This window comes from Prinia subflava, assembly GCF_021018805.1.
Source record: "Prinia subflava isolate CZ2003 ecotype Zambia chromosome W unlocalized genomic scaffold, Cam_Psub_1.2 scaffold_37_NEW, whole genome shotgun sequence".
Classification (NCBI taxonomy): Eukaryota; Metazoa; Chordata; class Aves; order Passeriformes; family Cisticolidae; genus Prinia; species Prinia subflava.
In genome coordinates, this window is record NW_026960612.1 from 1,693,540 (window position 1) to 1,721,424 (window position 27,885).

A 27,885-nucleotide genomic window follows, 5' to 3' on the forward strand; every position below is an offset into this window, starting at 1 on the left:
CAGAATTTCAGCTTTATTTTTCACTGTTGGATAATGATTTTATTTTCTTTTTTAGTATTAGGGACAAGAAGCCTCATTTTCCATGAATTTGTACTGTATGCAAACAACATGCTGTTATCAGTAGCCAAGAAAATTTACTTCTGAAGCTGCTGCTTTTTTGTGTGAGGCAAAGTTCCAGTTTAATTTGTCTTAATTTTAAAAGATTGAATGTTGCTGAAATGTTTCATTCATGTACTGCATTTTGCAGGAAGGAGAGATCCCTCTGAATCACCATAAATGCCTTTTTTTGCAATCTATATGTGTTTGAAGCACTATTTTAATCAGTATAATATAAAGTAGAAAAGTTATTTATTCCTGTAATTGTGAAGTAAGCATTACTGTTCACATACTTTATCAAATTTCTGAGCTAGTTGTTAATCATCCCTCAGGATGTTTCACTTCCTCTGTCTCATTCTTACATATGATGTGACACTTGCATCTGTTCATCTTACATGTTTGTCATTAAGATTTCAGGTAGTTTAAGCTGTTTTATGAGGTTCAGAACTGCAAAATTTCCAGTCTTTTTGATGCAGTTATGTTTTGGTCACTCTGGTTTTGGTGAGACACATGCTTACCTTCGGGGGGAGTATTGATGATGTGTAAGTACCTGGATCTTAAGTCATCTTTTTAAACACTCTGAGAGGCAAGTTAAACCAGAAAGTCAGTTCACTGACTATAATCAAGACTCAACTGGCTCAGTGCTTATTGTAGTGCAGTTGAGCTTCAGCCTCCCAAGTTTGCAGCTGGTTCTAAATGAGCAGGCTCTTGAACAGTGATTTGAAAGGCATAGTTCAGTGCCTGTGCTCTGTGAAGTGCCTTTCACTCTAATTGCATGCCAGGTGACGTAACTTGAAACAATTGAAGCAGATGTAATTGCAAGGTAGAAGATAGTTTTGGGAGAGTAAAACTAGGTGACTCCTGCAATAAATAAGGCTGAAGGAACATCACGGATTTTTTGGTCACAGACTCCCAGCTAGGTCTGGTATGATCATCTGTCAAAGTCTGTGGCACAGAGAGAACCAGGAAAACAAATGCAGAGCAGAAGATGGACTACCCAGAAATGAGGCACATGGTAGGTTGGAAGATGGCAGAATGCACTACTGGAGATTGGTTAATTTTGAATGTGGTTTGGAGGCTTTTTTGTCAACCAAGGTAAAGTTTCTACTGAGTCAAATAAACTGCAAACAAGTATTGCAGTGTTAGAGGAATCCCCTTTGCAGTAAAGAAAGGCTGGCATTTTCTCTAATTGTCTGCTGTTCTTTATAGGTAACAGCAGGTAGCCTCTCAAGTAGGGGCTTAGAATAGTAATAGGAATGTTTCAGTGACAGAAAGAAAACTTCCTGTAACTAGTGACAATATCCATCTGTGTTTTATGTTCATATGTTCAAGGTTCAACTGAACTAGATCATGGGTGAAAGGTTAAAAACAAGGTAAAGGTAAAGCAGGGCTTGCAGGAACACATCTTTCCTGATTAAAACCAGAAATTTGACCTAGTTCCAAGTGCAACAGAGAGTCAGGCTGAAGTGTAGAGGTCTTGATTTTCTGGCTGTCTTGATGGAGAAAATACTGAATGCATGGCTTCAGTATAATCTCTGAGAGATGATGCCTAGTCAGTATAGTCAGGAAGACATATATAACTTGTGTAGCTTTTGAAAGTTAGTATATACATATATGAACCCCTAAATGATCTTATACTTAATTGAGTTAAGCTGAAAAATACCTCTAGATGAAAAAGAACAGACATTCTGACTTTTTTTTTTTTTCCCCTCAATGCATTTTCCAGACTCCTGCATGTTGTGGAACAGTAACAGAATCATAGACTCATTTAGGTTGGGAAAGACCTATAAGATCATCAAATCCAACTATCAGCCCAGCAATGCCAAGCCCACCACCAAACCATGGTCCTGAGTGCCACATCTCCATGTCTTTTAAATACCTCCAGACACAGAGGTGCCGGTAACTGATGGTAAGTGGCTCAGTGAGCAATTCTATCAATTACCTCTACTGAGGATCCTTGGATAGATCCCATCGAGCCCCAGAGATTTGTGTGTGCCCAAGCGCTATAGCAGGTCACTGACCACTTTCTCTTAGATTTTGGGGGCTTCATTCTGCCCCCCATCCCTGTCTTCCAGCTCTGAGGGCTGGGTTCTCACAGAACAACTCTTGTTATTAGAGACCGAGGTGAAGAAGGCATGAAGACACCTCAGTCTTCTCATCCTTTGTCACTATGTTTCACTTCAGATTCAGTAAAGGATGGAGATTCTCCTTAGACTCTCTTTTGTTGCTAATGTATGTTTAGTTGTAATTTTTAGTTCTCTTTTATATCAGTAGCCAGATTAGGTACTATGTGAGCTTTGACCCTTCTAATTTTCTCCCTGCATGTCCTCTTGACATTTTTATACTCCTCCTGAGTTGCCACCACTTCTTGCTAAGGTCATAAACTCTCCTTTTTGTTGTGATCTTCAATCAAAGCTCTCTGTTCAGCCTGCTTCCCGCTTGTCTTGTCTTTAGGCATATTGGGATTGCCTGCTTCTGTACCTTTAAGATTTCCTTCTTGAGGAATGTCAGGCCTTCCTGGACTCCTTTATGACCCATGGGATTCTGCCAATCTGGGCCGTAAGCAGGGCAAAGTCTGCCCTCTGGGAGTCCAACGTAGCAGTTCCACTGACCCCACTCCTTACTTCTCCAAGAACTGACACATATTTGGAAGATTTGTGTCACTGAAACAATTTTTGGGGGAAGGAGGATGATTCAACCATTTTGAAGAAATATGCATAAATAAATGTTCTTAATATATTAATTAGGAAGCACTATGTGTTTGACTTCTTAAGAGTTACAGTCTTATAACCTAAGACAACTCTAAATTTCTTCTGCCGCCTTCAATACAGGGAGCCAATGTGCTTATGGGAAAGACAGCAATTCTCATTTATTTTCCTGACATGTGGAAATCCTGCATGCAATGGAAACTGTTTTCCTACAGCATAGCACCATCTGTGATAGTGTACTTGGTATTGCACATTTGTGAATGTGATTATTGTATTTTTCCTACAACGCTATGATTTTTCCCAAAAAGGGTTGCAGCAATAACTGGCCTATTTTCAGAATTTCTAATTGCTACTTCTCAACACTGCAGTTTCTTTAGAATATTTTTCTTCCAGAACATGGTAAAAGAGGATTGGAACAATTAGAAGAAATTAATTGAAACAGTTGTAGAAATCTCAGAAGAATGTTTTGTAATACTTTGCAATCACATTAAGGTCTTTCAGCTATACTAATGTTTGGAGAACTCCGGAGACATCTGGATTTTTGTGACAACAAAACATAATTAATGCATCAAACTCTTTTCAAAGGGTAGTGTTTCATGGGAAGTGGCTATTAGGAATATGGGAGTTTCTAGGTGATTTGGTTTCTTTGGTAAAAACTAATTGTGCTGGTGTCCTTTTTGTTTGACATGGATACCTATCAGCCAAGAACTGGACTGAGACCATGAGCTCATTTTGGAGCAACAGCTGTGGCACTGTAATGGGAGTCAAAGCATGTGTGACTTCCACCATGTTTTAAGTAGAGATGCAGATGCAGGGCACTGCATTCTGCTGTCCAGTATCTTGAGCCAATAAGGCAATTTGCCAAGCTCATGTTTGATGATATCAGTCTAGTTACTAATGTTCTTCAGGCATAAGATGGAGTTAGACTTCATCACGTAGCTATCTCATATGGGTTCTATAAATGTCAAAGCTCTTAGACCATTCTACCTGCAGGCTGGAAGAAATAGTATTTATCTCTGAGTAAATCAAATCAATATGGTATCATCTGCTGCCTAATGATTGTGAAAGACTGATATTTGTGATTTCCTTCTCGTTTTGGTATCGGTTTTCACTACAGAGATCAGTGTGGATGAGGGGACTGGTATCCCTTTTTTGGTGGTGGAAATGTTATGCTTTTAGCTGGAAATGGATAGAAAAAGTTTGAAGGAACTCAGACAGGTTGTGTAATTCTAAAATAAACTGTGATGACATGAGCCAGTAGAACCCCAGCTAGCTCTGATTCCCGGCTGTGCCAGGGGCCATTCCCAAATCTGCCAGCAGATTCAGGTAATGGTGCAGATCAAGGCTGTTCTTCTATGGTAAACAGGTTGTCGTGGTTGCGGGGGAGGTGAATTTTTCCAGGGGGATGTGGGCAGTCCAATCAGTAATCAGCTTTTCTGCTGGCACCTGGATTGGTCACTCGGAGGTTTGGACACGCCTCTGAGGACACAAAGAGTTAAAAGCAGGACCCCAAGGGGGTTCGGCCTCTTTTTTGAGATCCTGGTTTCAGCAGAGAGACATGTCAGGCCTCCTTCCCCTGCCCAGCCACGAGACTGGGTGGGGGAGGGGAAACACGTGGTCGGCTCAGGTAAGCCGGAGCCCCGGGGGGGAGAAGAGAGGGGACAGGACTGGAATTGAACTGCCCCATCCAGGATGGAGGGGTGGAAAACTGTGGAAGTGCCTTCTGTGTGTACTCACCCCCCTCCCCCCCCCAAACTCCGGGAGAAGGTGCCCAGCCACGTGGGGGTTGCGGAGCCTAGGAGTGCCTGAGCCTGCAGCACCCTGCCGAGAAAAAACTGTTAACCCTTGTGTAGCAGAAAGAAACTTTTCTTAGACATTGATTCTCATGACTGGTGGTTTCGGAGAGAGGGAAGCAGCCTGAGACCGAGATGATAAAGCATGATTAGAAGGAACCCGATGGAAGAATGAGAGGAGTAGCCTTCGGAGCTGGACTTCTCTTGCATAATGTCAGCCATAGACTGAACTTAAGTCTCTTTTGAACATAAACTGCATTTTGGGTGGATGCAGCTGCCCTGCTTTTGCTACAGTGACTGGCACTTGAAGAGTAGAGTGAGCAGAGAAGAGAGGGGGAGGGTGAGGTGGTGCCCTCTGCCCTCAGGGGAGACCTGCTCCTGGAACCCCGGCCCCTGGGTAAAAAGGGGGAGAGCTCAGCATGCAGCATCCTTAAAAAGCCCTGTATGTAGTTTTGGCCTATGAGACAGCGGTGAGAGCGCTGGACATAGGAAAAAGAGAGAGTCACCCTGGCAGACTTCTCCGGGCGGTGCCACGGGTGACATGGGAACACATAAGGAGTAGACCTGTGTGTTCTGGAGAACAGTCTGTGGTGCGAGAGAGACTCCTCTCTCCCTTGCTGAACTGAAGATTGGTTTGTGGTTTTTTTGAGTGGTGATTGTTTGATCTAAAACCCAAAGGTTTGGTCTGTGAAGAGTAATGTGTGGGGGATGGAAACTGGGAGAAGAGAAAAAATGTCCTGGGAAGTTTTTATTTCTGTCTCTGTGTGTGTTTAAGAGTTTTTTCTGTCGCTGTTCTTATGTAATGTAATAAAGTTTTGGTGTTTTTTTGTTTTCAAGATTTAAGCCTGCTCTGCTCTGTTCCTGATCACATCCCACAGGAGTTGTTAGAGAAAAAACATATATTCATGGGTGCATTAACATCTGGCCAGTGCCAACCCATGACACAGGTGTTGCAGTGTCTAGACTTCAGAGCAAGGACTAGAGAAGGCTCTCTTTCGTATTAATCTCAGAGATGTTTATTCTTCAAGACGGGGGACGAAAAAGAGCGCGAGACAAAGCACACGCCCACTTTTAAAACCGAGGGGTGGGGGGTGTGGAACAAGCAGGTGATTGGTCCCAGGACAGATGGACAGGGGTTTTTCCTTAACATAGGGCAGGGTCAGGGGAAAGATGGACAGCTGACTGAAGCTTCCAGGGACAGGGCAGGGGTAGGAGAGGTAGACAAAGAGACAAAGAAAGAGACATGCCTGGACAGCACCTGACCCATCGGGCGGGGAAAACAGGGAAGAAACATTGAGACAAAGAACTCAAAACAGCTTAACAAAAACCCACCACCACACTGTGGAAGTTAAACTTCTCCACTACTTAGTAGACAGCTTAAATAATTTCAGAACTTTTAGGTATTTCTGACAGATCCTAGATAATAGATAATACGTTTACTACGTTCAGCTTTCCCATGTATCATCTGTCTTTAAATGCAGATGGAGACTGTGAGGAATGGGGAATAATAAAAATAAGCATACTTGCAGTTGGATAAAGAGGTTTTGGGGTGTGGGGGAAGCATTTTAAGCACCTGGAAGAAAATGGCAAAAAGATGAGTAGCCAACTTGGATTTTTAAAGAATAAGTCATATGAAGAAAAAGGATTATATGAGGGTTATGAGCCCCATGGATAGAAGCAAATCAGATGTTTGGGCTGTAGATTTTGGTACTGTCTTGCATGTTTTGGAAATTTGGCTTAGCTAAAACAGCTATAAGCTGAATTCCAAATTACTTTGAGAAGCATTATCAGAGAGCGTTTACTGATTAGTTGATGTCCTTACATCAAAGTGGAAAAATATCTTACTTTTTAGGTCTGTCCTGTGGCTAGATTTTTCAACACCCACTGACCTGTACTGCGTAGGGTGATCTGACTAAATAAGCAGAAATTGTAAAATTCAGACTGCTGGGAGGGTAGAATTGGATGCATAATGATCCTAACAAATCAATGAGTGGTCTAAAAAAACCTAGGCTGGTTTATTCTTTCTGGGAACAAGTCCAAATTATCAATGCTACTCCAGGAAAATAGCTGACAAAATGTGGGATGCCTCAGAGTAAGTCCTTGGGTTCTGCTGCACCACAAGCTGAAGAGGAGAGCAGATTGCCTTTTGTGCAGCAATGCAACATCACATGGAGATACCAGCAAAATTTTTAACTTACAAGTACAAGAAGCATAAAATTAAGCATGGAAAAGAATGAAGCAATTTTGTTTCTGCATCAGTAGTAAGTAGATACAGCCTCAATAGCAGCAAGGAGAAGTTGGAGTAATACTAGAAAAATCTTTATAAGGGTAAAATAGTTTACTACTGGACTAGATAGTCTGTGCCAGTGATAGAATTTCTGCTTTGTGCAGCTTTAAGAACAGGCTTGGCAAATGCCTGTTAAAATTTGCAGGTACCTTTGGCTTGTTTTGGGGTGAGTGACTGGTTTCTTGAGGTGTCTTCCAGAGACTGCCCTTCTTTATTATTCTATGGCTAAGAACAAAACCTTTGACCTTCCAAATACCAAGGCTCTGTGTCTTTAAAAATAGTTATTGAAGGGTCTTTGTAAATAGCTGAATCTGTCCTTTAAAAATATCCCTGCAGTGCAGTTGTAGGACAGAATCCTGCTGGCCTTGGCTCAGTCTGAAAAATCAAGTGGTTATATGAGCTAGACATGACAGCAGAAAGTAGCTCCTTCAGCTGCCTACTGCCAGAACAGAAAAAGGAATTAGCCAGTGGGGTAAGGAAAATAGAAGTGTATGGAGGAAAGTTTAAGGCCTTTTTCTTTTCAAATTTTCATCTTAGTCCTCCCCCTAAAATGTGCTATAATTAGACAGCTGTCAGTATAGCTGTTGTATTAGAACAGGGTGATGAGTGGGAGAAAGGAGCCTGTGATATTTCTAGGAAGTATTTTGTTGATGGAGCTTTTTCTCTGTTTTTCCCGTTTGAGCTGGAGCAGCAGTAAGACATTGATATGTTTCTCAATTACACAGACTTCTCCAGACAGCTCCTTTCAGCAACTGTGCTTCACTGACCTGTGGAATTTAACTTCTTTTGTGTTTTTCCCAAGTGTGTCTACCTCTCCCTGCTACAGCTGGTTGTCAAACCAGCTCTGAATGCTGTGTTTCATCTCCTTTTGCTTGTCTGATGCTGATCTGAGCTTATTCAAGGTCTTTATCCTATTGTCTTTCAGCAGCTGCCATCCCTTGTTTCTTTGCTGTCATTCCAGACTTATGAGTTTCAGGATACCACTGTTGTTTTTGATTGCTGTCTTTCTAACTGCTGCAGTATTTCTGCCTTCAAAGGGTATTATTTATCAGTCTCCTCAGCTCTTCCACTTCCTTATTCCTCCTCACTGGTACTTGCTCTTTTATCACACTGAAATCCATCACTTAGCCCCACCAGTCACTTGGCTGTCTAGGAGCCTTGCTCCTCTTGGTATTCCTACCTCTGTTCCTTCTACTCTAACTACAGGTCCTTCAATTTTCCCTGCTGGCCATTGCTTGAGCTGCAGACTCCACACTTCATTACCTCCTGCTATCTGTGGCAAAACTTAACCTCCTGGCTTCTCTCCTGCTTTCAGCCTCTCTCATCCTCTGGTTGTTTCTTTGTCTGTTCCAGTTTTCTCTCAGCTGTCTTGTATCTTTGTCTTTATTGTTCTACACACTACACCATCTGTTGTGCTGCTGCCTGCATGACTCATCCTGAAAACAATAAAAATCCTACTGCATTCCCAATCATTACACTAGGGAGCCGATGAAGGCATGCCAAAATCTACATCAACAGCAGTCAAGCCAGGGTCCTCATGGAATTAAGGTACATAATTTTTGTTTAAATCAATATTTGTTAGCTGCCAAATATATCTGAGAATCCTGCCAAGGCTTCATCACAGTTTTAAGGAAAGGAGGCAATTGTTTCCTAGGGCTGGATTTAAAAACACCTCTGCAGGGATGACCTGTGGGTTCTTAAGTTTCTTAGCAAGTAACATGAAAAAATTTTTTCTGCATACAGTTAATGAGTGTTTTATGAGCATAGACAACATATGGTCTGTACACAATAGAACAAACTAAGAAAAATCTGTCACAAATATCAAGATTCATATACATAGTAGACAAGGCAATAAATATGAAAGGTCATAAAACCAGGGAAATGGAACATTCCATCAGGCTTTCTTTAAAGGTACACAAGGCACATAATGCTTAAAACCACTGCTAAATAACTAACTATTAACAATCAATATTTAAATCATAGTTTGGTTTCATAGAGTAAGGAGGAATAATTTCAGATGTATGAGGAAGTTTTTTTCCTCTAGTGTTTTAAAAGGCAGCAGACACACAGTTACCTTAAGTATTTTTTGGTCTCATCTAACACCTAGGTAAACCCAGGCTACACTTCACTGAAATCAATGGAGACAGACCCATGCAAAATGGGAAATAATGCTTGTAGTATTTTGGATGTGTCTAAGGGTTGTGTTTAACCACAGCTTGTTTACTAGACTGACTGAACAAGCCTAATTTTACCTGCTTTGCATGGGCAGTACAAGGTACTGCCTTTGTGCACCTACATTTGGAAAATAAATGCCTTTTATTTAAACACTGTCAATAATATCTGAAGGTGACTAAGGAAATTCCTTCCACTATTAGTACTTCCAACATTGTCATTAGCTACTACTCAATCTTTTTCAATCTTGACATCTTTAAATTTTACCTTTCTGCAGTTCCAACCCCCTGTTAAGCTGTTGGTTCCCCACTGGATGGCAGTCCCTGCAATGTTATTTGTTCTGGGAAGGAAAGTCCAGCTTTAAAGTAGCAAACTGAAATCTCAAGCTGCTTTGTAGATGAATATGTAGACAAAATGTTACAGCTGTGAGTATATTTACATTCTTTTTTCTTGTTACAGTATAAGTGTGCAAAGGATTTTTCTGTATGTGTTTTTCACTCAAATTAATTTTCCAATTGAAACTTCAGGGCTTAAAACCATGCAAGAGGGTAACATTGTGGATCAATCCAACCAAAAATTTCAAAGCATTTTACACAGACTAGGTCAATTAAAAAGTCAATGTCTGTGTGTGTGTACATGTGGACCTTTATACATAGCTCATAAAAGGGAAAAAAATCTGGAGTTTTACAAAGTCATATGAATTATACAGAACTACAAGTGCTTACCTAAAAAGATAAAAAAATAAGGCTTCAGTGTTTTAATTGAACATCCACATCCACTGTACATCTGATGGTGGGGATGGAATTCAATAGGTAAAAGGAACAGATAATTTAAAATACAGTAGGTACACAGATCAGAACCACATAGTACTGAAATTATGACTGATGTTTTTAAATTGGAAGTCAAAGCATAGACTGCAGAGGTAGAGAAAACCATGTGGACTTTGCCAGGATTTGTGTATATGGTTTTAGAAAAATTCCTGCCAAAACCTGGGACTCTATGTGCTGGCATCTGCCTGGAAGCAAAAGGTGAAAAGGTGTTGGTACAGCCTCCATAAAATACTTTAATCTCTATCATGCATTTCTCTAAGGTGGAAAGGGTTTCACCCTAGTATGTTTTAAGGCAATAAGAGTCTACTGTTTAACTTAGATAGAAATTTATATAACAGCTTATTGCAAATAAGTCCTCTAGAGGTCTGTTCAAAAGTGAAAGGGAGATAAGTGAAAATAATAAGAAGAATGTTTGCTTATCAGTGCCAGTAGAAAAGACCTCTTTTAGCACCCTTTACAGATGCCTATGTCTGAGCATTTCAAAGCACTGCTGTCACATAGGCGGCTGGTTTTGTGCACCTTTTAGAGATGTCATGTTGAGGTGGTAAAGTGACTAGCCTAAAGTTGTGTAGCAGCTTAATCACCATGCTAGGAATAAAATTAAGATCTAATTGTCAGTTCTGCATCGAACTAACAGTGCTGGGGACTGTCAGCAGCAAGCATTCACCAAAATTTTTACTTTTTTTTTTTTTTAATTCTAGATAATTTTAGGGTAACAATGGCTTTTTAAATGTTTTTGTCAAAGGGCACTTTCTGTAGAAAAAAAATTTGCAACAATGTTTTATTGAGTTTAAGCACAGCATGTCCAGATTACTGGTTTGTTGGCAAGCTCCATCTCTTCTGTTTCCCGAAACGTAGACTGCAAGATCATTCCTTCGCCCTCCTTCACAACTCATATATTATTGAAATGGTTACTCCCAGCTCTCTCTGATTAGTTCATTGTGCTAAACTTTCTCCCTTCATAAACTTTCAAAGGAGTTCTGTCAGATGTTCACTTCTGTTAGCCTTTTTGCTCATGCCCCATATACTTCTGCTGCAATATCATGTTATTCTTTTCCACGCACACCTTCCTTTAAAACTGCCTCTTATCCTGTGGTACCTTCAAAATTAGAGGACTGGAGTCCAGCTCCGGTGCTGAGACCAGCTCGATGGTGCCCCTCCATCACCCCCTGTTGCCCATCTGTATGCAAATCGCCCAAGGGCGATTTGTAAGTTCCTTGGGACAAGGACTGTTGCAATTTGGATTTGGGGGGGTCCCCGGGGAGGGTTCCCCGGGAGCCCCCTGGGCTTTAGGTTCGCTGGTATTTGCATGCAGGCAGGCAAGGAGACTCTAGATAGCTGGTGAGGTGCTGATGAGATGAGGATTTATTTGGAGTTCGACCCCAGGAAGGCAGCATGGTCACTGAGGGAGAGGGGGAAGGAGGGGGAGAGAGGGGAGAGGGAAGGGGAGAGGAGCAGAACCTCCAGAGGCCTCCAGGGCAAAAAGAGTGAGCCCGCTTCTTCTGCACCATTAGCAGGCAGATTCAAAGTGGGCGTGGATAGATCTTCAGGCCTATGAGGTTACAGATAAACAATACTGCAGGGGAGGTTACAGACTTAGAATAAACCATACACTTTCCAGGGGTGAGCCAGAGCATACCATTTCAATAAAATGCAATTCCACAAAGGACAGCCTCTGTTTCTGCCATACCTTGTTCTTAACTTGTCCAAGTTAGGAACTCCTCAGCATTTTGGTTATACTCGTAGTAGATTTTGCATTAAATAAATTTTATCATGCAAAACCTTATCATCAAATTCCTGACCAACTGAACTGTTTATTTCTGTCTGACTGAGGTTTCAGATTACTTTCTTTCTAAAGCTGTCTGACACTTTTCCACAGTTTTCAACATCAGGCTTACTTTCCTTTTCCTCCACTCTCCTCCCCAGCTTTCTGCTTGCAGCGAAATGCTGGTGCCCTCATTAGTATGGCCCGTTTCTTTGCATTTCCAAGGTATTTATTCAAACCTCGGGCCAGCAACTTTCTCCCTGTTTATTCTGAGCTTTTCTGTGCCTGGGAGCGTGCCCTGACACACCCTCCACTCCTGCCCAAGCCTTTTCCATGCTGACACAATTTGTTTTTTTGGTCTGCTGCCTGTCCTGAGATAACCTTATCCACTATCCCCACATAGTCACATCCTCTCCCTGAGGAAGAGAGTTCTCTCCTCAGCTGGACAGATCTTACTGCAATAACGTGCAGACCGTGGGTAGATCATCTGGAAGACAAGGCATGTTAGTTTTTATTGTACTTCAAGCTGACACCAAGGGCAGAGGCAAGTTCTGCACTGTCGATGTGCTCACTGAGAGCCGACGGGCTCTGTCACGGCTAGCCCAGAGCAGCGACAGGCGCCGTAGGGGGCGTCAGTCTGCGAGCAACGCAGGCAGTACTGACTCCTGTGAGTTCTTTGCCTAGCAGAGGCCGTGTGAGCGATGGAGATTCGACAGGCAGTGGAAGGAAAGGAGGAAACAAATTCCAGACGAACAGAGGGTTTATTACAAACACCTCTCCAGCCCAGAACTGTTCGGGTGGAGGGGGGTGCAGGGGGTTTTTGTCCGAGGGAGTTGGAGGGGGGGGAAAAGGGGGTGGTCAGCCGCTGCTAGCCAACCAGAGCAGGTTGCCAGGGGATCTGGGGGCAATGGAACATATTTTGGGCTAATCAGGAGAGAGTGGGCGGGATTTTACAAAGGCGGGAGAAATAACAGGCAGCTAACCGTGTGCTGCATAACAGGTGCAGGAGTCACGTGAGTTAAACAAAGGAACAATCGGGGGTGGGGTACAGAGAACCCAACGAGTACAAAATTATACAAAGCATAACTGATTAAATTAACACACTGCCACACTGCACAGAGTAGGACAAACAGCCACATGGTAGTGAAGCTACAGCAGCTCCAGTGCAGCTGGCCACATGCGTATTCTGAGTGACTGTCCCATCAGAAATGGTGAGGAAAAGGAAAAATTGTAATAATTTAATGATTTAGTACTTAACTGCAAGGGAGGCAGGATATTCAGTTATTGTTGATTTTTTTACTTCCTAGGCTGAGGAAAATATTCTTAAATAAAGAATGTCCCACAGGGTTAGAAAGACCAGTCATCCATTGAGGATAAACTTGGAATACAGTCCAAAGCTTTGTTCCTGACTGAGACAGAAACTTCTTTATGGTGTGGATGCACACAGTTTCAGGGGTTTGGTTTGGACATTCATGGCCCAGCTGTGACTGGCATCCAGAAATATATCACAGGGGCATCATGTTTGGAGATGTCATTTAGGGCTTTTCTCTTGCATGGACAATTGTCAATAGACTTCCCCAGAGCACACAGTGGAACCACATTTGTGCTCTGAATTTTAGGTGGTGATCTTTGAGTTGCTGTGTAGCCCTAATAAATTCAGAACAAACTATATCTGCCTGAAATGTCTCCTGTATTCTCTTGTGTTCATTTATGAAATGGACTTCCACATAAATGAAGTACCAGTGGACAAAAGGAGGTTGCTGTATGTACTTTGCCATAACATGACTTTAAAAGATTTTATTAAAGACTTTTTGTAACTGACACTCCCTTGCCATGTACATATTTACCTGTTTTGTACTGGGGACTTTGATGGGACTTATTCTAGGCAGCTTTGTGATATGTCTGCACTGCAGGAAACATCCTTGGGTCCTATGGAGCACACTGGGTTCCCACACGAGCTTTAAGCCCCATGCTAATTGCCCTCCACACAACCTCTGACAGCAGTGGCCTTTGACGATTCCCATTTCACATGTGTACTTTCTTATTGATTACCGAGTATTCTTTTTGAGGTTACCATTATTAAAAATACATGGTCATTGCTTGTTCTGTGGCAATGCTTAGAGGAGCAAGCTCCCGTTGGATTTCACTGCTTTCGTTATGCAAACCCAGGGATGGCACTGCTGAGTTCACAGGAGGCAAGTTTTTATATCTCTATGGGTAGAGAGGCAAGAGGAGTCTGGTGATTAGAGAACTGTTCCTCTAGAGGTACTACCTACTCCATCCCTCCAACCTGAAGGACTTGCATACACCATGGAACTGAATCTTTTTAGTACCTGCCAGAAGATTGTTTCTGACACATTCCAAGAAGTACTTTCACCATACATTTGACATGTTTTCTTATATCCTTGAAAAATATCTGCTAAGATTTAACTCTTACCTGGCTTTGCATTTTGGGAGGACTTCTCATTTGCTGATTTTCAGATGGAACCTCATCGCTCCACATTTTACTTGGATACATTGTCCTCTAGGGGCATGTGGAAAAATTCCCTGGTGGGAATTGCTTCTGGGTGGACTGTGGGTATTTATGTCTGTGAAAGCTGGATGTTTTGCAGCCTGTGAACACAGACTTCTTTTAAAGCCAAACAGTCTGAGAAATATAATTGCATTATATTATTTGATGACTTTTGGCTTTTCTTATTAATGCAGTAAATTTTTTCATGATGAAAAGAAAAACATGGGAAATGTACTATCTTGGTCAAAGATCTGTCATATGATTTCAATTCACCATAGAGTGACCACCAGGATAGCGGAGGATGTGGGCTGTTTTGAATAGCTGCTGTATGTCATATGTTTAAGTGACTGCTGATATTGTAAGTATAAAGGGTTAATGTAGCCCCAATAGGATTAGAGATGTGCAAGAAGGCAAACTACACTTAACCTTATTACTGAAATGTTTAGTCAGCCAGTTCTGACACTAAAACATATTTTTTTCCTGAGTTGAAAAGAGGACGTCCAGCACAGGGCAAAAGCAGAACTATACAGCTTCCTGAGCAGCAGAGTCTGCTGACTGGCTGAATCAGTCCTATCTGCTGTAACTAAGTGAGAAGAGGGGAAAATGATAAAACCTCAGGGGAAGGGCAGGAGGAGACACAGATATTTACCTCCTACTCCTTAAAAAGGAAGTCCTTTGCAGCAAGGGAACTCCATGACTGGAGGTGATGCTTGAAGAGAAGTGCACCTTGCATTGCTGGGGAAGATGCAAGAGACGCTGAGGAGTTTTTAGGCAGCTGAGCTGGAATCCTGTGCTCGTGTTTCAGATGCACAGAGCAGCAAGGGTAGGTATGTCTCAGGTGGTGCAGAGCTACAAGGTGGATGCTGACATGAATTATCCACATTCCACAAGACAGGGCCATGCAGGGATGCTTGCAGGAGTGCTGGAAGCAGCACAGCTGCATCAGCTTCATGCCATAGAGATATAAAAGCTTGTTTAGTATTTAGATGCTAATGTTCACTGTACTGTGCTGCTTCAAGACCTGAAAATGAGTCACTTGGTGATACCTAGATCTTAGTTGTCCTGTGTAGCATAGCCTGTCTGTTTCATTTAATCTGTGAGTAAAGCAGCTGAGGTTGAGAATTTCCTTCTGACAAATCAACTGTAAGGGAGTAGGAAGGTAGAGTTTAGCAAGAACATCTATGGACTGTGGTGGAGTCCTGGAAAGTTGTGCCTTAAGGAAAGAGGGGGAAAGTTGAGAGGGAAAGAAAGAGCATCATTACTGGAGTCTGGAGAATAGTTTAAGACCAGATGTAGCATCCCTGAATGAAAAGTCTTCCCAGCCAGAGCAGTAGGAAACAAAATTGAGGTCTAATATCAAAATATGTCAACTATTCACAGAATGATCTCTGCCCGTGATGTAGTAATTTTCTTGTAGTTTTTTTATGAGCATCATTTAGTTGTTGTTATCTCCTTGCCCTATTTTAAGCTTTACAAGAGAACTTAGATCCTTATGCAGATTCCCATTGATACCAATAAAAATCAACAGCACGTTAGTGAAATCCTGACCAAATACAAGTTTTCCCTGCAACACCATTCATTTCCAGATTTATCCAAGAAATTCATTCTTTCCTTCTTTTATTGTATAAAAATGTGTGTTCAGTTGCTTGCAGTTAGCAGCATGACAGTAATAAGCCATTAAAAGAAAGATCGGGACTTTGGAGATGAACCCAGGAAACTCATGCTGCTTATCAGTCACTGGGGGCAGTGATTGTGAGGGAAGCTGATGAGAGCTCTGGCAGAACATGTGTGGTGAGGAAATGAGTTAGGGAGGGATAAATGGGAGGGAGGGAGGAAAGGCAGCTGTATCCTGGGATTTGTAGGTGGCGACAAGAAAAATGTATTTGCTGTGACAGTAGACAGTGAGCAAGCAGGACATCTGTCATCTTTACTTTTCAGCCCTATGGAAAATACTGTTAGAGCTTCAAAATCATATTGCCTTTTCAAAATGAAATTATCAAATACCATGTTTCAGGGAGGATCATTGTCTACCTTAATCCTATGCATGATCTTTGCCTTTTGGCCCTGGTTTGTTAATTCACTCAGCTGTTTTGTGCACACTTAGCAGACATGTAAGAGCCAGGCCAGCATTTCTCATCTATATCAAGGATGATACTTTGAGCTCTAAAGCAGCCACATACGTAGGTAAAAGACTTGTAATTTGTACTATTTATTAGCTACTGTTTTTCAGAGCATGAAAATCAGTGAAGCTTTATAACCATATTGTAAATAGTAAAAGACAGACTTTTAACTGAGGAAGACAGCAATGGCAATGAAATATGCATTATGAAACCATGAGCATGTTCTTTTATCACAGAACACTGTTGGGAAATGCATTAACTGTTAACCACCAGTTAACTGGCAGGTCAGGCAGACAAACCAAATGTAAAGGTCTGTTACCTCTTACAGAAACCCTAGGAATGACAGCTCAGCTGGGAAGCTGGCACAATTCAACAAGACCTTGCCACTGTGCTTCCCCTGCTGCCATCTACTTTGTAGTGATTTGGAAAAGACCAACATTTGGTCACTGGAAATACTAGAATGATCAGCAGTTACTCTCAGGAATACCTAATCATAGCTGTTAAAAATGCCAATCCACTTTGCCAATTAAATATAATTTGGTTTTATTAAAAAAAATAAAATTACAGAATTTTGGTAAAACCAGCAAGTGGAGTTACGGTGATAACCCGGGATCGTCAGAGGGTGAATGGAAAGCAGCCTCTATCGCACTGCAATCCTCCAAAGTTCATGAATTGGCCCCGTTTGGGGTTCAGGTTTTATACAGTTTATTTTGCCCCTGGCATAAGATTTCCCCACAGTTCTTTGTTTTCTTGGGGTAGTTATTTGAATGCATCACCATTGTTGGTCTACTGAATGGGATTTCCTCTGGGAGGGAGAAATGTCAATTTCTTTTCTCCGTGGGTGAATGGAAGGCGAAATTTTGAATGGACAGAGGGACAGACGTTCTCCTCCGATGATCAGCGTGATGGTGGAGCTCTGATGGCTCTGCTGCTTTCAGGAGGAGAACTGATTGCTTATCTTAATGTGTCCTCCTTTCTGATGCCGATGGCAGCGTCTCCAATTCCTGGCAGTTCATTGTCTTCCTCTGAATGGTGGTTTCTGGGTGTTGCCTGCCTCGGAATTTGTCAATTCCGTGGCTGACTGAAACTAAGGTTACATTCTACAGAACATATTTATAGTTTGCATTTACCAAAACATGATTTTAACATACTATAATCCATAAAAACATGAATTAACATGCTATATTTACCACAATAGCCAATAAGTCTTCTCTATGAATAAACTCTTTGATGTGTATCCATATAAAAGGAACCCCATTTGCTATAAAATATGAATATGAAATGTATAGAAAATAGCAGTCAGTTGTATTTCAAATGACCACTGACAGGTCATGGCTTTATGAAAAAGAACTTTGAATCCTTGGAGAAGGGATGAATTTAAAAAGAGGGTAATGATTAAATATAAAGAATTTTGCTTGGGAAAACTATTGGCAATTCATTAAAATACCTGAAATACCTTTGCTTTTTAGTAAGTTATGTGTAAGAGTTTTCAAATTTAGCATTGCCTTGAGTATAATTAAATGTGTTTTGGAGGTGGAGGTGTTATAAATGCCAATATGATATTCCAATTAAAATAATAATTTGGTTTATTAACAAAGATCGAATTACAGAATTTCGGTAAACCCACTAACAGCAGAGATACTTGACACTCTTTTTCCTGGGAAAATGTCAAGGGTGAACCGTGAGACACAGAACTTGGCTGTCTGCTACCTCCCCTTCGGTTCACAAATTTGCTCGGTTTGGGGCTTAGTTTTTATACACTTTATTCTGCCCTAGGCAATATTTCCCCATATTTCCCTTTGTTTCCCGGCTAGCTATTCAAATCCAAGGGTGTCTCTGACTAGGCTGGAAAGAGTTCTTTCTCTCAGTTCATATGTTAATGTCCAGTTTCTATAGATCCTTATGGCTGATGAATGGTCGAGATATGGATGATGATGCTTGATGATCGGAGAAGGAGTAGTCGGGAACCGTTGATGTTTCTGCCGCCTTATCTTGATGGGTCTCCTCCCGGTGCTCGAGGAGACTGCCGGTTTCCCGTAAACCTTTTGTCTATTTCTGAATGTGAGTTTCTGGGGTGTTGCCTGCCTTTTCAACATTTTGGTTTAACAAAATGTTACAAGGTGTCCCGAAACTTACGTTTTCATACAACACACACATATATACAGTTTTATAGTTTTCAATAATATTTCATTAACTATAAGAACATGAATTAATCATTTCACATTTTTCACAGAGGGAAAGCAAATTATGGAGATATGTGCTAGAAGGAATCTGAGTCTTGTCCACTGAGCTTTCCAGAACTGTCAAAATCTGGGGATGATGTACGAGACCTGAAAAAGTGGCAACATAGAAGTATTTCTAGTCATACCAGAAAAAGTCCTACTCTTGGCAAATAATATAAGTAAAGTTTCAGTAAATGATTGAACCAGTCTAAAAGTGTGCTGCTTTTTTAGTGTGATTCTGCAGTTTTCTGAATCCTCGGTGAGTTGTTCAAACCATAAGAGCAGAAAACTAAACCATGAGAAAGGAGTGATTAATTTTCTGCCAGCTAAGCTTCCTGACTTGGTTCTCCATTGCATCAGATGGGTGCCCCTGCTGGCCAAGGGCAGCAAGGTGGGAAGACACAGCCAGGGGTCTGAGGAGGAGGAATCATTGTTTTGAGCAGCAACTAATCATTCAGTAAGGCAGTTTTACAGTATGGCAAAGCCAAAATTAACTCAAACACTGTGCAAAGACGAGGTTCAAAATAATGAGGTTTATCTATGTAATAAATAGCATAGAATAATTCGTGTTACAGTGTATATAAAATGTGATATGTTCTGTAAAATAAAATGCACAAGCAGGCTGGGAGTGAAACCAGTGAATTTAGGATGAACACCACCCACTGCCAGGAATCCAAGAGGGACAATACCCTTGCCTGGAACTCATGAAGCACAACATTAACAACAGAAAAGAAGGTGGGCCAAGAACAGATCGACCCTCCTGGGCAATGGAGCTGTGAAATGTCCCGAAAACAAGAGTGATAGAGATCTAGCAGCAGTATCAGGAAAATGCCTCTCCATTCACAATTTCATCTCCCCATTCATGCTTTCCGAGAAACTAAATTACATTTTTCCTCGGAAGCACCATTCAGCAAGACTGGATGGCAGAAAGAGACTCATATGAATTTGAAGGAAAAGAAAGAAGACAAAGAACTATAGATAAATACTCTGCCACCGGCAAAATAAACTGTATATAAGGAGACCCCTAAAAGAACTGAATTTGTGAACAAGGGAAAATACAGCGCGCTAGAGGCCGTAGTTAAGGTTCACCCATTGCGGATCCCGGGACTTGACACTGAACTTCCGATTGCTGGCTTGTCCAAAACTTTTGTTTTGTTAATTCTTTAATTAATAAAAATATTAATTTGGAATTAGCTGAACGTTTATAACAATCTAGTTGATAGGAACATTCCTGATCTTTTTCTGAGAATTGTGCTCACCTCTGTGAGTTGTAGCATATAGAAAAGAACACAGTATTTTATATTTCACATTAGGATAGTCATGGATAATTGAAATAGAAAATAAAACATTTTTGAAGTGAAATGAGGGGGATATGGAAACATTAATTCAGATGCACATCAGAAATCAGGAGAAAGAGTGCAAATCTATTGTTTTACTTTTAGATAGACTGAAAGATTTTAAATCAATAAAAAAGCCAGAGTTTTACTGAAAAGTAGCAGCCAGTTGTTCAGTTTCTGCCAACATTTTTTTTATTCTTTGAACCAGACCACCAAATACTGGTGGTCAGTGCTTTAGTTCCAGATTTATCTTTTAGTTGGCACACAGCTAAAACTCCCAGGGAGTTTTGGTGGTGACCCTCCAGATGGGAATGACAAAATAACTCAGACATCCTCCCATTTATCATATCATTCCTTCTTTGGATATCTTTTTGGGGTCAGGTGTGTGTGGAGTGATGTACAGTGGCACAGTAATTAAGAAATTGCCTTTTGTTGCTATGAGATTTTTTCCTGTATGTCAAGTGCTCATATTGAAAGAGAATGTGCAGCTTCTCTCACGCCTGTTAATGTAAACACTGGCCATGTTTTGCTAACTGTCTTTCTTTGTTTACATATTTCTAGTTGGGAGGAGAAAAGGTGATGGACAGTTAGTTTGACCAGTGGGATTGAAAGGTGGGAATTTAATCCTCCAATGGATGGACATTATAGGAGATGTATATAAGTTACTTTGTAAATAAACTTGAGGAGTTCCTGCCTCCTGCTCGGATCTGCTCGCAACCCAGAAAATGTCTCCTGAGTCCCTCTCTTATCATCAGGATCAGCTGCGGCATCTGGCGCCTCACCGTGGTTAGGTGGCAAGCTAGTGAGACAAGGAAAAAAGAAGAAAAAAAAAAATCTGTCTTCCACAGCTGCAAAAAGAAGAAACCCACGATGTTCTCAGAGAAGAAACTCCTGTTGGAACTGTTCCAGTCCCTTCTGATGTCCCGTGACGCTGACCTGACGAGGACTCACGTAAGAGAACTATATGCCTGGGGAGAAACCCATGGAGTTTTTTGTAGTGCTGGAAATGCACTCTATATTGGGCCATGGAAAACCCTGGGGAAAAGCCTTTTTTCATCCATCCTGGACAGAGATATGAGAGCAAGCGCTCTTTTGGGAGCATGGGCGAAAGTTTTCTTGCTTCTAAAAGAGGCTGGAGAAGATTTTGAAGTTGATTCTGGGTTTTCGACAGAGAGCAGGACTTCCCCTGCAAGCTCTGTCGCTTTCGACGATGAATGCTTTGAGGCAGGGGACGAGCAGGAGGCCCCCACCCCTATATCGGGGGTTGGGCGTGGCCAGCGTGGCTTTTGGAAGGGCTGGGAAGCTTTTTTCAGTCCGCTCCCCGCGCGCTCGGGAGCCGGGGAGCCGAGGGGGCGGAGCGCTCGGCATCGGGCCCCGCACCAAGCGCGGGGGACCGCTGCCCCGGGCCGCCGTGCCGCCGCGCCGCCCGGCCCCGCCCCGCCGCCCCCCGCGCGCTCCAGCGGAGGAGCCCGGCAGAGGCGGCTCCTGCGCCGCCCTGGCCCCCGCCCGCCGCGGCCGCGGGGCCTGCTGTGCTGCCACGCGGAGCCGCGCAGCTACGGCCCCCCCCGCTCCCCGCGGGGGGGGGCCGCCGGCCGAAGCCCCCGCGCTGTGCGCGCCGCCCGCACCGCCCCTGGCGCTCAACCCCTGCCGGCCGCCGCGGCCGCGGTCCCCGCCGTGCCTCCGCCCTCCCTGCCTCCCGTGCGGCCGGCGGAGGGCGGGCCGCCCTCGCCCGGCGCCGCGTGGGCTCAGTCAGAGCAGCCCAGCGGGGGCGGGTCTGCCCCGCCTTTCCCTGCCCCCCACCGGTTGTTGCGCGCGGGTCCTCTCCTCCCGCCACCCCGGCCCGGGCCGCCCTGCACGGAGCCGCATGTGCTGCGGCGGCTCCCCCCGCGCCGGGCAGCCCCGCCGCGCGGCCCCACCGCGCGCCCCCCCCCCGTTCAGAGGGGGGGCGCAGAGCACTGGAGCCGCCGCAGAGCTGCTGCCGGCTCGCGTGGCCCCGCCCACCGACCCATCAGCTGACCGAGCAGGAGCCGAGAGCTGTGGCGGATCGGCCACGCCCCCATGCCCAACACCCCCCCCCCCGCTCAGAGTGGAGGGTGAGTGTGTTAGTAACCCCCGCCCACCCTCCCAGTGGGGTCGAGTCGGCTGTGGGGGATGATAACGGGGCGAAAGTGTTGTCTGATATGCGCGCTTTTCCTGTCATGAAATCGGATGCGGTTTCTAGTCCGGTATCCCTGCCGAATCAGGCCGCTGAGCTAGCGGAGCTGCTGCCTGAAGATGCAGCTTTGCCCGAGCCAGTTCAGGGAGCTGTGGGCATGGTTCCGCAGCATCATAGCCACGATGCTCCGTCGTGGGCAGTTCCGTTTCCCTTATCAAGGGACGTGGCAAAAAATAATACAAGCTTCACTGAGGCAATTCAATGGATAACTGCAGAATTTGAGAATCTCATATTTCCTTATGAAATAAGAGGCTTGGCAGCAGTGATGTTTGAACCTCAACAGGTTTTTACCTTTGAGAAAAGTTGGAAATTCCTAGCTGGAGAAATGGCTGTCAAAAATAGCCACTTGCCTCGAGACGATCCCTTGTTTGGGGTCGGGGCTGATCTACTTACGAGGAGGAGTCAATATGCTTGCCCTGATGTGCAAACTGGCCTTTCTCGCACTGTCTTAGATTCGTGCAGATACATAGGGATATCTGCATTGATAAAAACCAAGTTATCCTTCTCCCCAAAGCAGGACTTCTCAGACATAGCACAGGAGCCAGGTGAAGCTTTTCATAAATTTATATCGCGTCTGATGAATTTTTTAAAGACGAGAGTCAAAGATAACACTTTAAAAATGATACTGGTAGAGCAATTAGCAAGAAGCCATGCTAATTCTGCTTGCCAGAGGCTCCTGGAAACCATTCCAGAGACTTCTAATGTCCTGGAAATGATCCAGACCTGTGCAGTTCTAAACACCTGTGATTCTATGGTGATTACCCCAATGGCTGCTCCACAGCCAGCTGATAAGGGGCTGAATAAGGAACGTAAGACACAGGCAAATATTCAGGCTAGTGGAGAACAGGAAAAGGAGGCACAGAAAGTGACTCCCTTGTTTTTCTGCGCACGGTGTGGATGCCCAGACCATACTACAGAAACATGCAAGGCAGTGGGTCATGCTGAGCCCATGCCAAGCCTGAAAACTCGGAGAAGAAGAAAAACCCGAAGACATCAGGGGAACAAAACAGTTTCCCAAGCTCTAGAACAAGAGCAAAATTCTCTGGCTGGTGTACAGCCATCATCTCAAGTGTAGGAAGTGTTGATGTTGCCACATAGTATGGTCAAATTTTCCTTGGACCTCTGCAGTGGTTTCTACGTCCACATCCTATGTTGCATGCATTCTTTGAGAGAAATTCAATTGCTCAATTTGTGTTTTCTAAGTTCTCTATCCTCAGGTTCTGGGATCTTTGCCATGAAGGCCGCTGAAAGTCTGCTGAGCTGCCTCAGGTGCATTGGACTGATCCTGTTTGATCCTGAAACCTTGTGCACCCTGTGCCACCCTAGTGCCACCCATCACAGAAGCCTCTTCGAGATCTGATTAACATGGACACGGACTGGCAATCCTCTCTTTTCCTATATGGCCTCCATAGAGACTTTGGATCCTGTGGAGCTGCTGGACAAGGACTGATTGGAGCAGTGTGATGCTGTTTGAGCCAGCGGACTGTTAATCATGGACTCAGAGGAATTTTTTGCTATGGTTCAGTTTTATGTACTGTAGCCATGGTGACCTCTGTGGGGAAAGTGCATGTTGTTTGGGGTTGTGGTTTTTGGGACAGAACTTTTGGGGTTCAGAATTTTGAATTGAGTGGTTAATTTTTCTTGGAATGCTCCTGCCTTTTGCACCGTATATTCCCTTGTATCTTATAAAAATTTGAAAATTGAGGGTTGTTGGTTAAATTATGTTAGACTATGCTCAAGATATTTTGAGCAGGTTATTGCAAGGGGTTCAGGGTGAAACCCTGCATAGCAAAGGCAGAATCAGACCAATGTGTAGCCCTCACACCGTTACCTAAATGAAGGTCGGTGAACTTTATACAGGTTTTTTTTTCTTTCTCTTTTTTCCTGTAACATAATTGTTCATTTTTCTTTTTCTGTTTTCTTTTTTAATATACTTAAAAGGGTGAGATGTTGCCATGAGGTTTTTTCCTGTATGTCAAGTGCTCATACTGAAAGAGAATGTGCAGCTTCTCTCACGCCTGTTAATGTAAACACTGGCCATGTTTTGCTAACTGTCTTTCTTTGTTTACATATTTCTAGTTGGGAGGAGAAAAGGTGATGGACAGTTAGTTTGACCAGTGGGATTGAAAGGTGGGAATTTAATCCTCCAATGGATGGACATTATAGGAGATGTATATAAGTTACTTTGTAAATAAACTTGAGGAGTTCCTGCCTCCTGCTCGGATCTGCTCGCAACCCAGAAAATGTCTCCTGAGTCCCTCTCTTATCGTCAGGATCAGCTGCGGCAGCCTTTTTCTTGTTAAATACATGTGATGGTTCCATAAGTGGCTTGATCTGTCTTTACTAGGTAAAAAGTTCACTAAGTATTCTGCCTGAATAAAGACTGGAGAAAGGTGCCCAGACAGTGAATTCAGTCCCCACACCACCTGTGGATCAGTCACCCAAAGGCTAATGGTAATTCCCTTCACAGCTCCATGTGTATCCAGGGTAATTTCAGAAACATTTAACACCATCCTAGCCTAACAGGGACCCAACTTTGCTGGTCTGTGAATCGAGGTAAGCCATGGTCCTTTCCTGTTTCTGTTGGGAAGTTCAGCAGGCATGTCATGAAAGGTTATCGGGGTAACCAAACCAGCATCCTTGTGGGATAAACCCAGGCAATTCCAAGCAGAGGAACACAAAGTCAGAGCACTGCAAACTCAACACTGCCACCAGCATCTTGGGTTACAAGGTTATGGTACAGAGGACGGAGGGGGATGAAGTGTAGCGTAGTAAACAGTCAGCTCTTAAAAATAGAAAGTGACTTGGATTCTAGGAGTAGAAATATGAAGCTACTGTACAGTGCATGTTCACCTGTCATTATCACTTACATGTGCTGAGAGGTAGGGCAGCTGGCTCCAAATTTCTCCCCCAACTGAAGAGATATTTTTAAATAAAGTTAATGCAGTAAATTTAATTTACCTTGGCAGCAGGAGAGACTCTGGAACTTTCACGATCATTTTGGAAATGCTTCACTTTAGACAGCACTATTTCATGGTTTCTCATGTTGAATCAATATTGTTCCAGCAGTTTACATTCTGGTAAAACTGTGTATAGAAATGACCAAGCTCTTGTTCTGCTACAGTCTTAATTCATTTGAACAGCTGTTTGGTTAAATTGCTGCACATTTCCTTTTCATTTGCTGCATGCCAGAGAGTGGGTCTTTGAGGGTCTTTCATCTTGTTTCTTTTTATTTTAGGAAACCTCGAAGTGGAACATGGTTCATTGAAAGTGAAATATCTTTGGTGCCATCTTTGAGTCATGGGTATCTCCTCTTCAACATCATCTGCAAAATTCTGTGTAAGGCAACAACTTATTTAATGTTGTCTGATACAAGCATAGAGGAGAGACTGTAACTGGGATATTTACACTGCTATTGCAGATTGTACTGGAAATAAATGATGCAGGCATAGATACTTAATGCAGCAGTAATAATGTTAGTTAGAAAGCCTCACTTTACATTTGAAAAGAAAATAGAAGACACCAGAATAAGGAAATTGACCAAAAGACTCTATCAGCTGTTAGTCTGTGTAAGCCAGAGCCCTATTAGTCTCCAGCTATGCTTGAGTCAGCTTGCTGAATTAGCCGGAGCACCAGATCCTGCTTTGCCTCTCGGTACATGTCAACATTGGAACAAGCCATAAAAATGTAAGTTCTGTTTCACAAATACCTCTGAGTCTTTCAAAACTTTTGAAATCTTCTGAAACTTGTAATCAGGTATGACTGTTGAAATCTCTGCTTGCAGAGTGAAAAGGGCAGTCTCTCTATTTCAGTCTTTCTCTTTTATGTACACTGGACTTGCAAAATCTAGCAAAAAACGTTGAAACTGATAATTTAAACAAATGTGTTTGGTTTGACAAAGCAGTTTCTGAAGAAAAATCTATTCTTTAAACAGACCTGTCATAGTTCCAACATAATAATAAGGCAGCTAAGAGGGATGACTCTCATTTAAAGACTCCTGCACAGAACAGGAATTGTTTGTAGTGACTCCTTCTCATCACATCTCAGTCCGACATGCCTCTGTGGGCCTGTAACTGGTTGCATGATTTTGAAACTGTTTTGTATTGGCAGGTCATTCCTCCATAAGGGCTGTTGATGTACCTCTGGTCTGCACTTTATGGAACTATTCTTTAACTCTTTTCAGACAAGACATGGGTTTTACTCTCCTGGTAATTACGTTCCTGGTGTCCTGGTGCTGCCAATGTTTCCATGTATCTGGGAAAATTCCTGGGTATTTTTGTGGGAGACTTGCTATGATTCTGAATAAAGACTGAATGTAGCTACCCTGTCTTAAAATCAGGCAAACCGTTTTAGATAACATGAACCAAATTAGAGTAATTCTCCTATAAATGCTTTGAAGTTTGATTATCTCTTTATAATTTACATCTAATTGAATGTACTACAAACAGTACTGAATTGGGCTTCCCAGTGACATGCAGAAATGCTATCATATAATCCAGAAAATCATGGTATTTGTCTAAACCCACAATTTCTACTTTTTTTTTGGTATCCAAAACCAAATTGGGTTTTGCCAGTGTACTGCAGAGACTGATACTTACCAGTGATTGCTCTGTTTATTTTAGTAGCAGTTGTAAGTCTGGATTAGGATTTTGATGTTCCAGGTACTACACAACTAAACACAAAAATGGCAGTTCCCCAGAAATTTTCAAGGAAACTTAGTGAAGCAATTCAAGTGGGATGCAGCCACTTAATATTATCCTGATAAACCCTAAGGAAATTCATAGGAGTAAAAGACCAGAAAACACAGTTAGGGTTACCTTATTTGATTTATTAATACATTTAATTCTACCTCATGCCTGAAACCTCCAGCTAAACTGGAGCATTTATTTGAAAGGGATAGAAAATAAATAAAATTAAGTTGAAGAAACAATAGAGAAAGGAATTGGAGTTACCATGGGTCACAGTAATACAGCTTTGAGTAGACAGACATATAGATGGATAGATAGATGATGTTGGTATTGTTTGGAAACTGGGATTGGAAAAATGAGCTGTATGTCAGCAGAAGGTAATTCTGTACCTCAGGACCCACAATAAAAAAGTGCTGCATTCAGATACTTGTTTTAAAACAAGAAAGGAGGAAGAGAGAGTGATCAGAGACAAAACTTGCAGCAGGACAGCTCGGGAGTAAGACTGACAAAACAGGGTCAAGCAGCAAGACCAGCAACTGGTACAAACCATAATTGATAGAAATCCACATATATGGTAATTTTTATATTTATAGCTCTGCTCCACAATAATGTCCACGTTTTCCACACTTCTTATTAATTTCCTAAATCATCAAAGACACAAAAAAGGATAGTCTTTAAATTCAGGTAAAGAGTATTTACTGATTTTTTTGCCCTTTTTGTTATTATTGACTAAGCTACCTCACAGTGTTAATAGTAACTAGCTACAAACAAATGATTACTCATGGTTGATGTAATTTGTTCTACTGGGTTGCTCAAGGTTCAGTAAGAAATTAAACATCAAGCAAAAGAACTTGCAACAGCTAAATGCAGCAAAACAGCTGAATGATAGCTTATGGGTATAGTGTTTGAGTCATGCTCTCACCACCTCTGCAGGGTGTATCTGCTGGCCACTGCTCCCTCTGCCCTCTGGTTAGTCTGAATCACACACAGCCCAGGAAAAGAGCCAGCTTTTGTGATTCCATTAAATTCTTGCATGAATAAGGTCAAAACTTGCTGCTTCTGAAGAGCACAGGCATCACTGAATTTTTGTAGTACCAAGATGGCTCAAAAACATGAACTGGGGAGAGGATAATAAGCAAT

At 42.6% G+C, this 27,885-nt stretch overlaps 1 protein-coding gene across 5 annotated transcripts; it reads left to right on the forward strand.

Moving 5' to 3' along the window:
* The first annotated feature begins 75 nt into the window (after positions 1-75).
* LOC134565189 (basic proline-rich protein-like) lies at positions 76-21,858 on the forward strand. 5 transcript variants are annotated; one of them, XM_063424663.1, is made up of 3 exons: positions 76-1,111; positions 1,823-2,005; positions 18,517-21,858. In XM_063424663.1, the coding sequence occupies exon 3, from the start codon at positions 20,494-20,496 to the stop codon at positions 21,856-21,858; it is 1,365 nt and encodes a 454-aa protein (XP_063280733.1). In that variant the 5' UTR covers positions 76-1,111; positions 1,823-2,005; positions 18,517-20,493. The 5 variants fall into 5 exon arrangements, with proteins under 5 accessions (XP_063280733.1, XP_063280730.1, XP_063280732.1 ...); XM_063424660.1 differs by having other exon boundaries at positions 76-2,005; XM_063424662.1 differs by having other exon boundaries at positions 76-2,005; positions 20,404-21,858.
* The last annotated feature ends 6,027 nt before the right edge of the window (positions 21,859-27,885 follow it).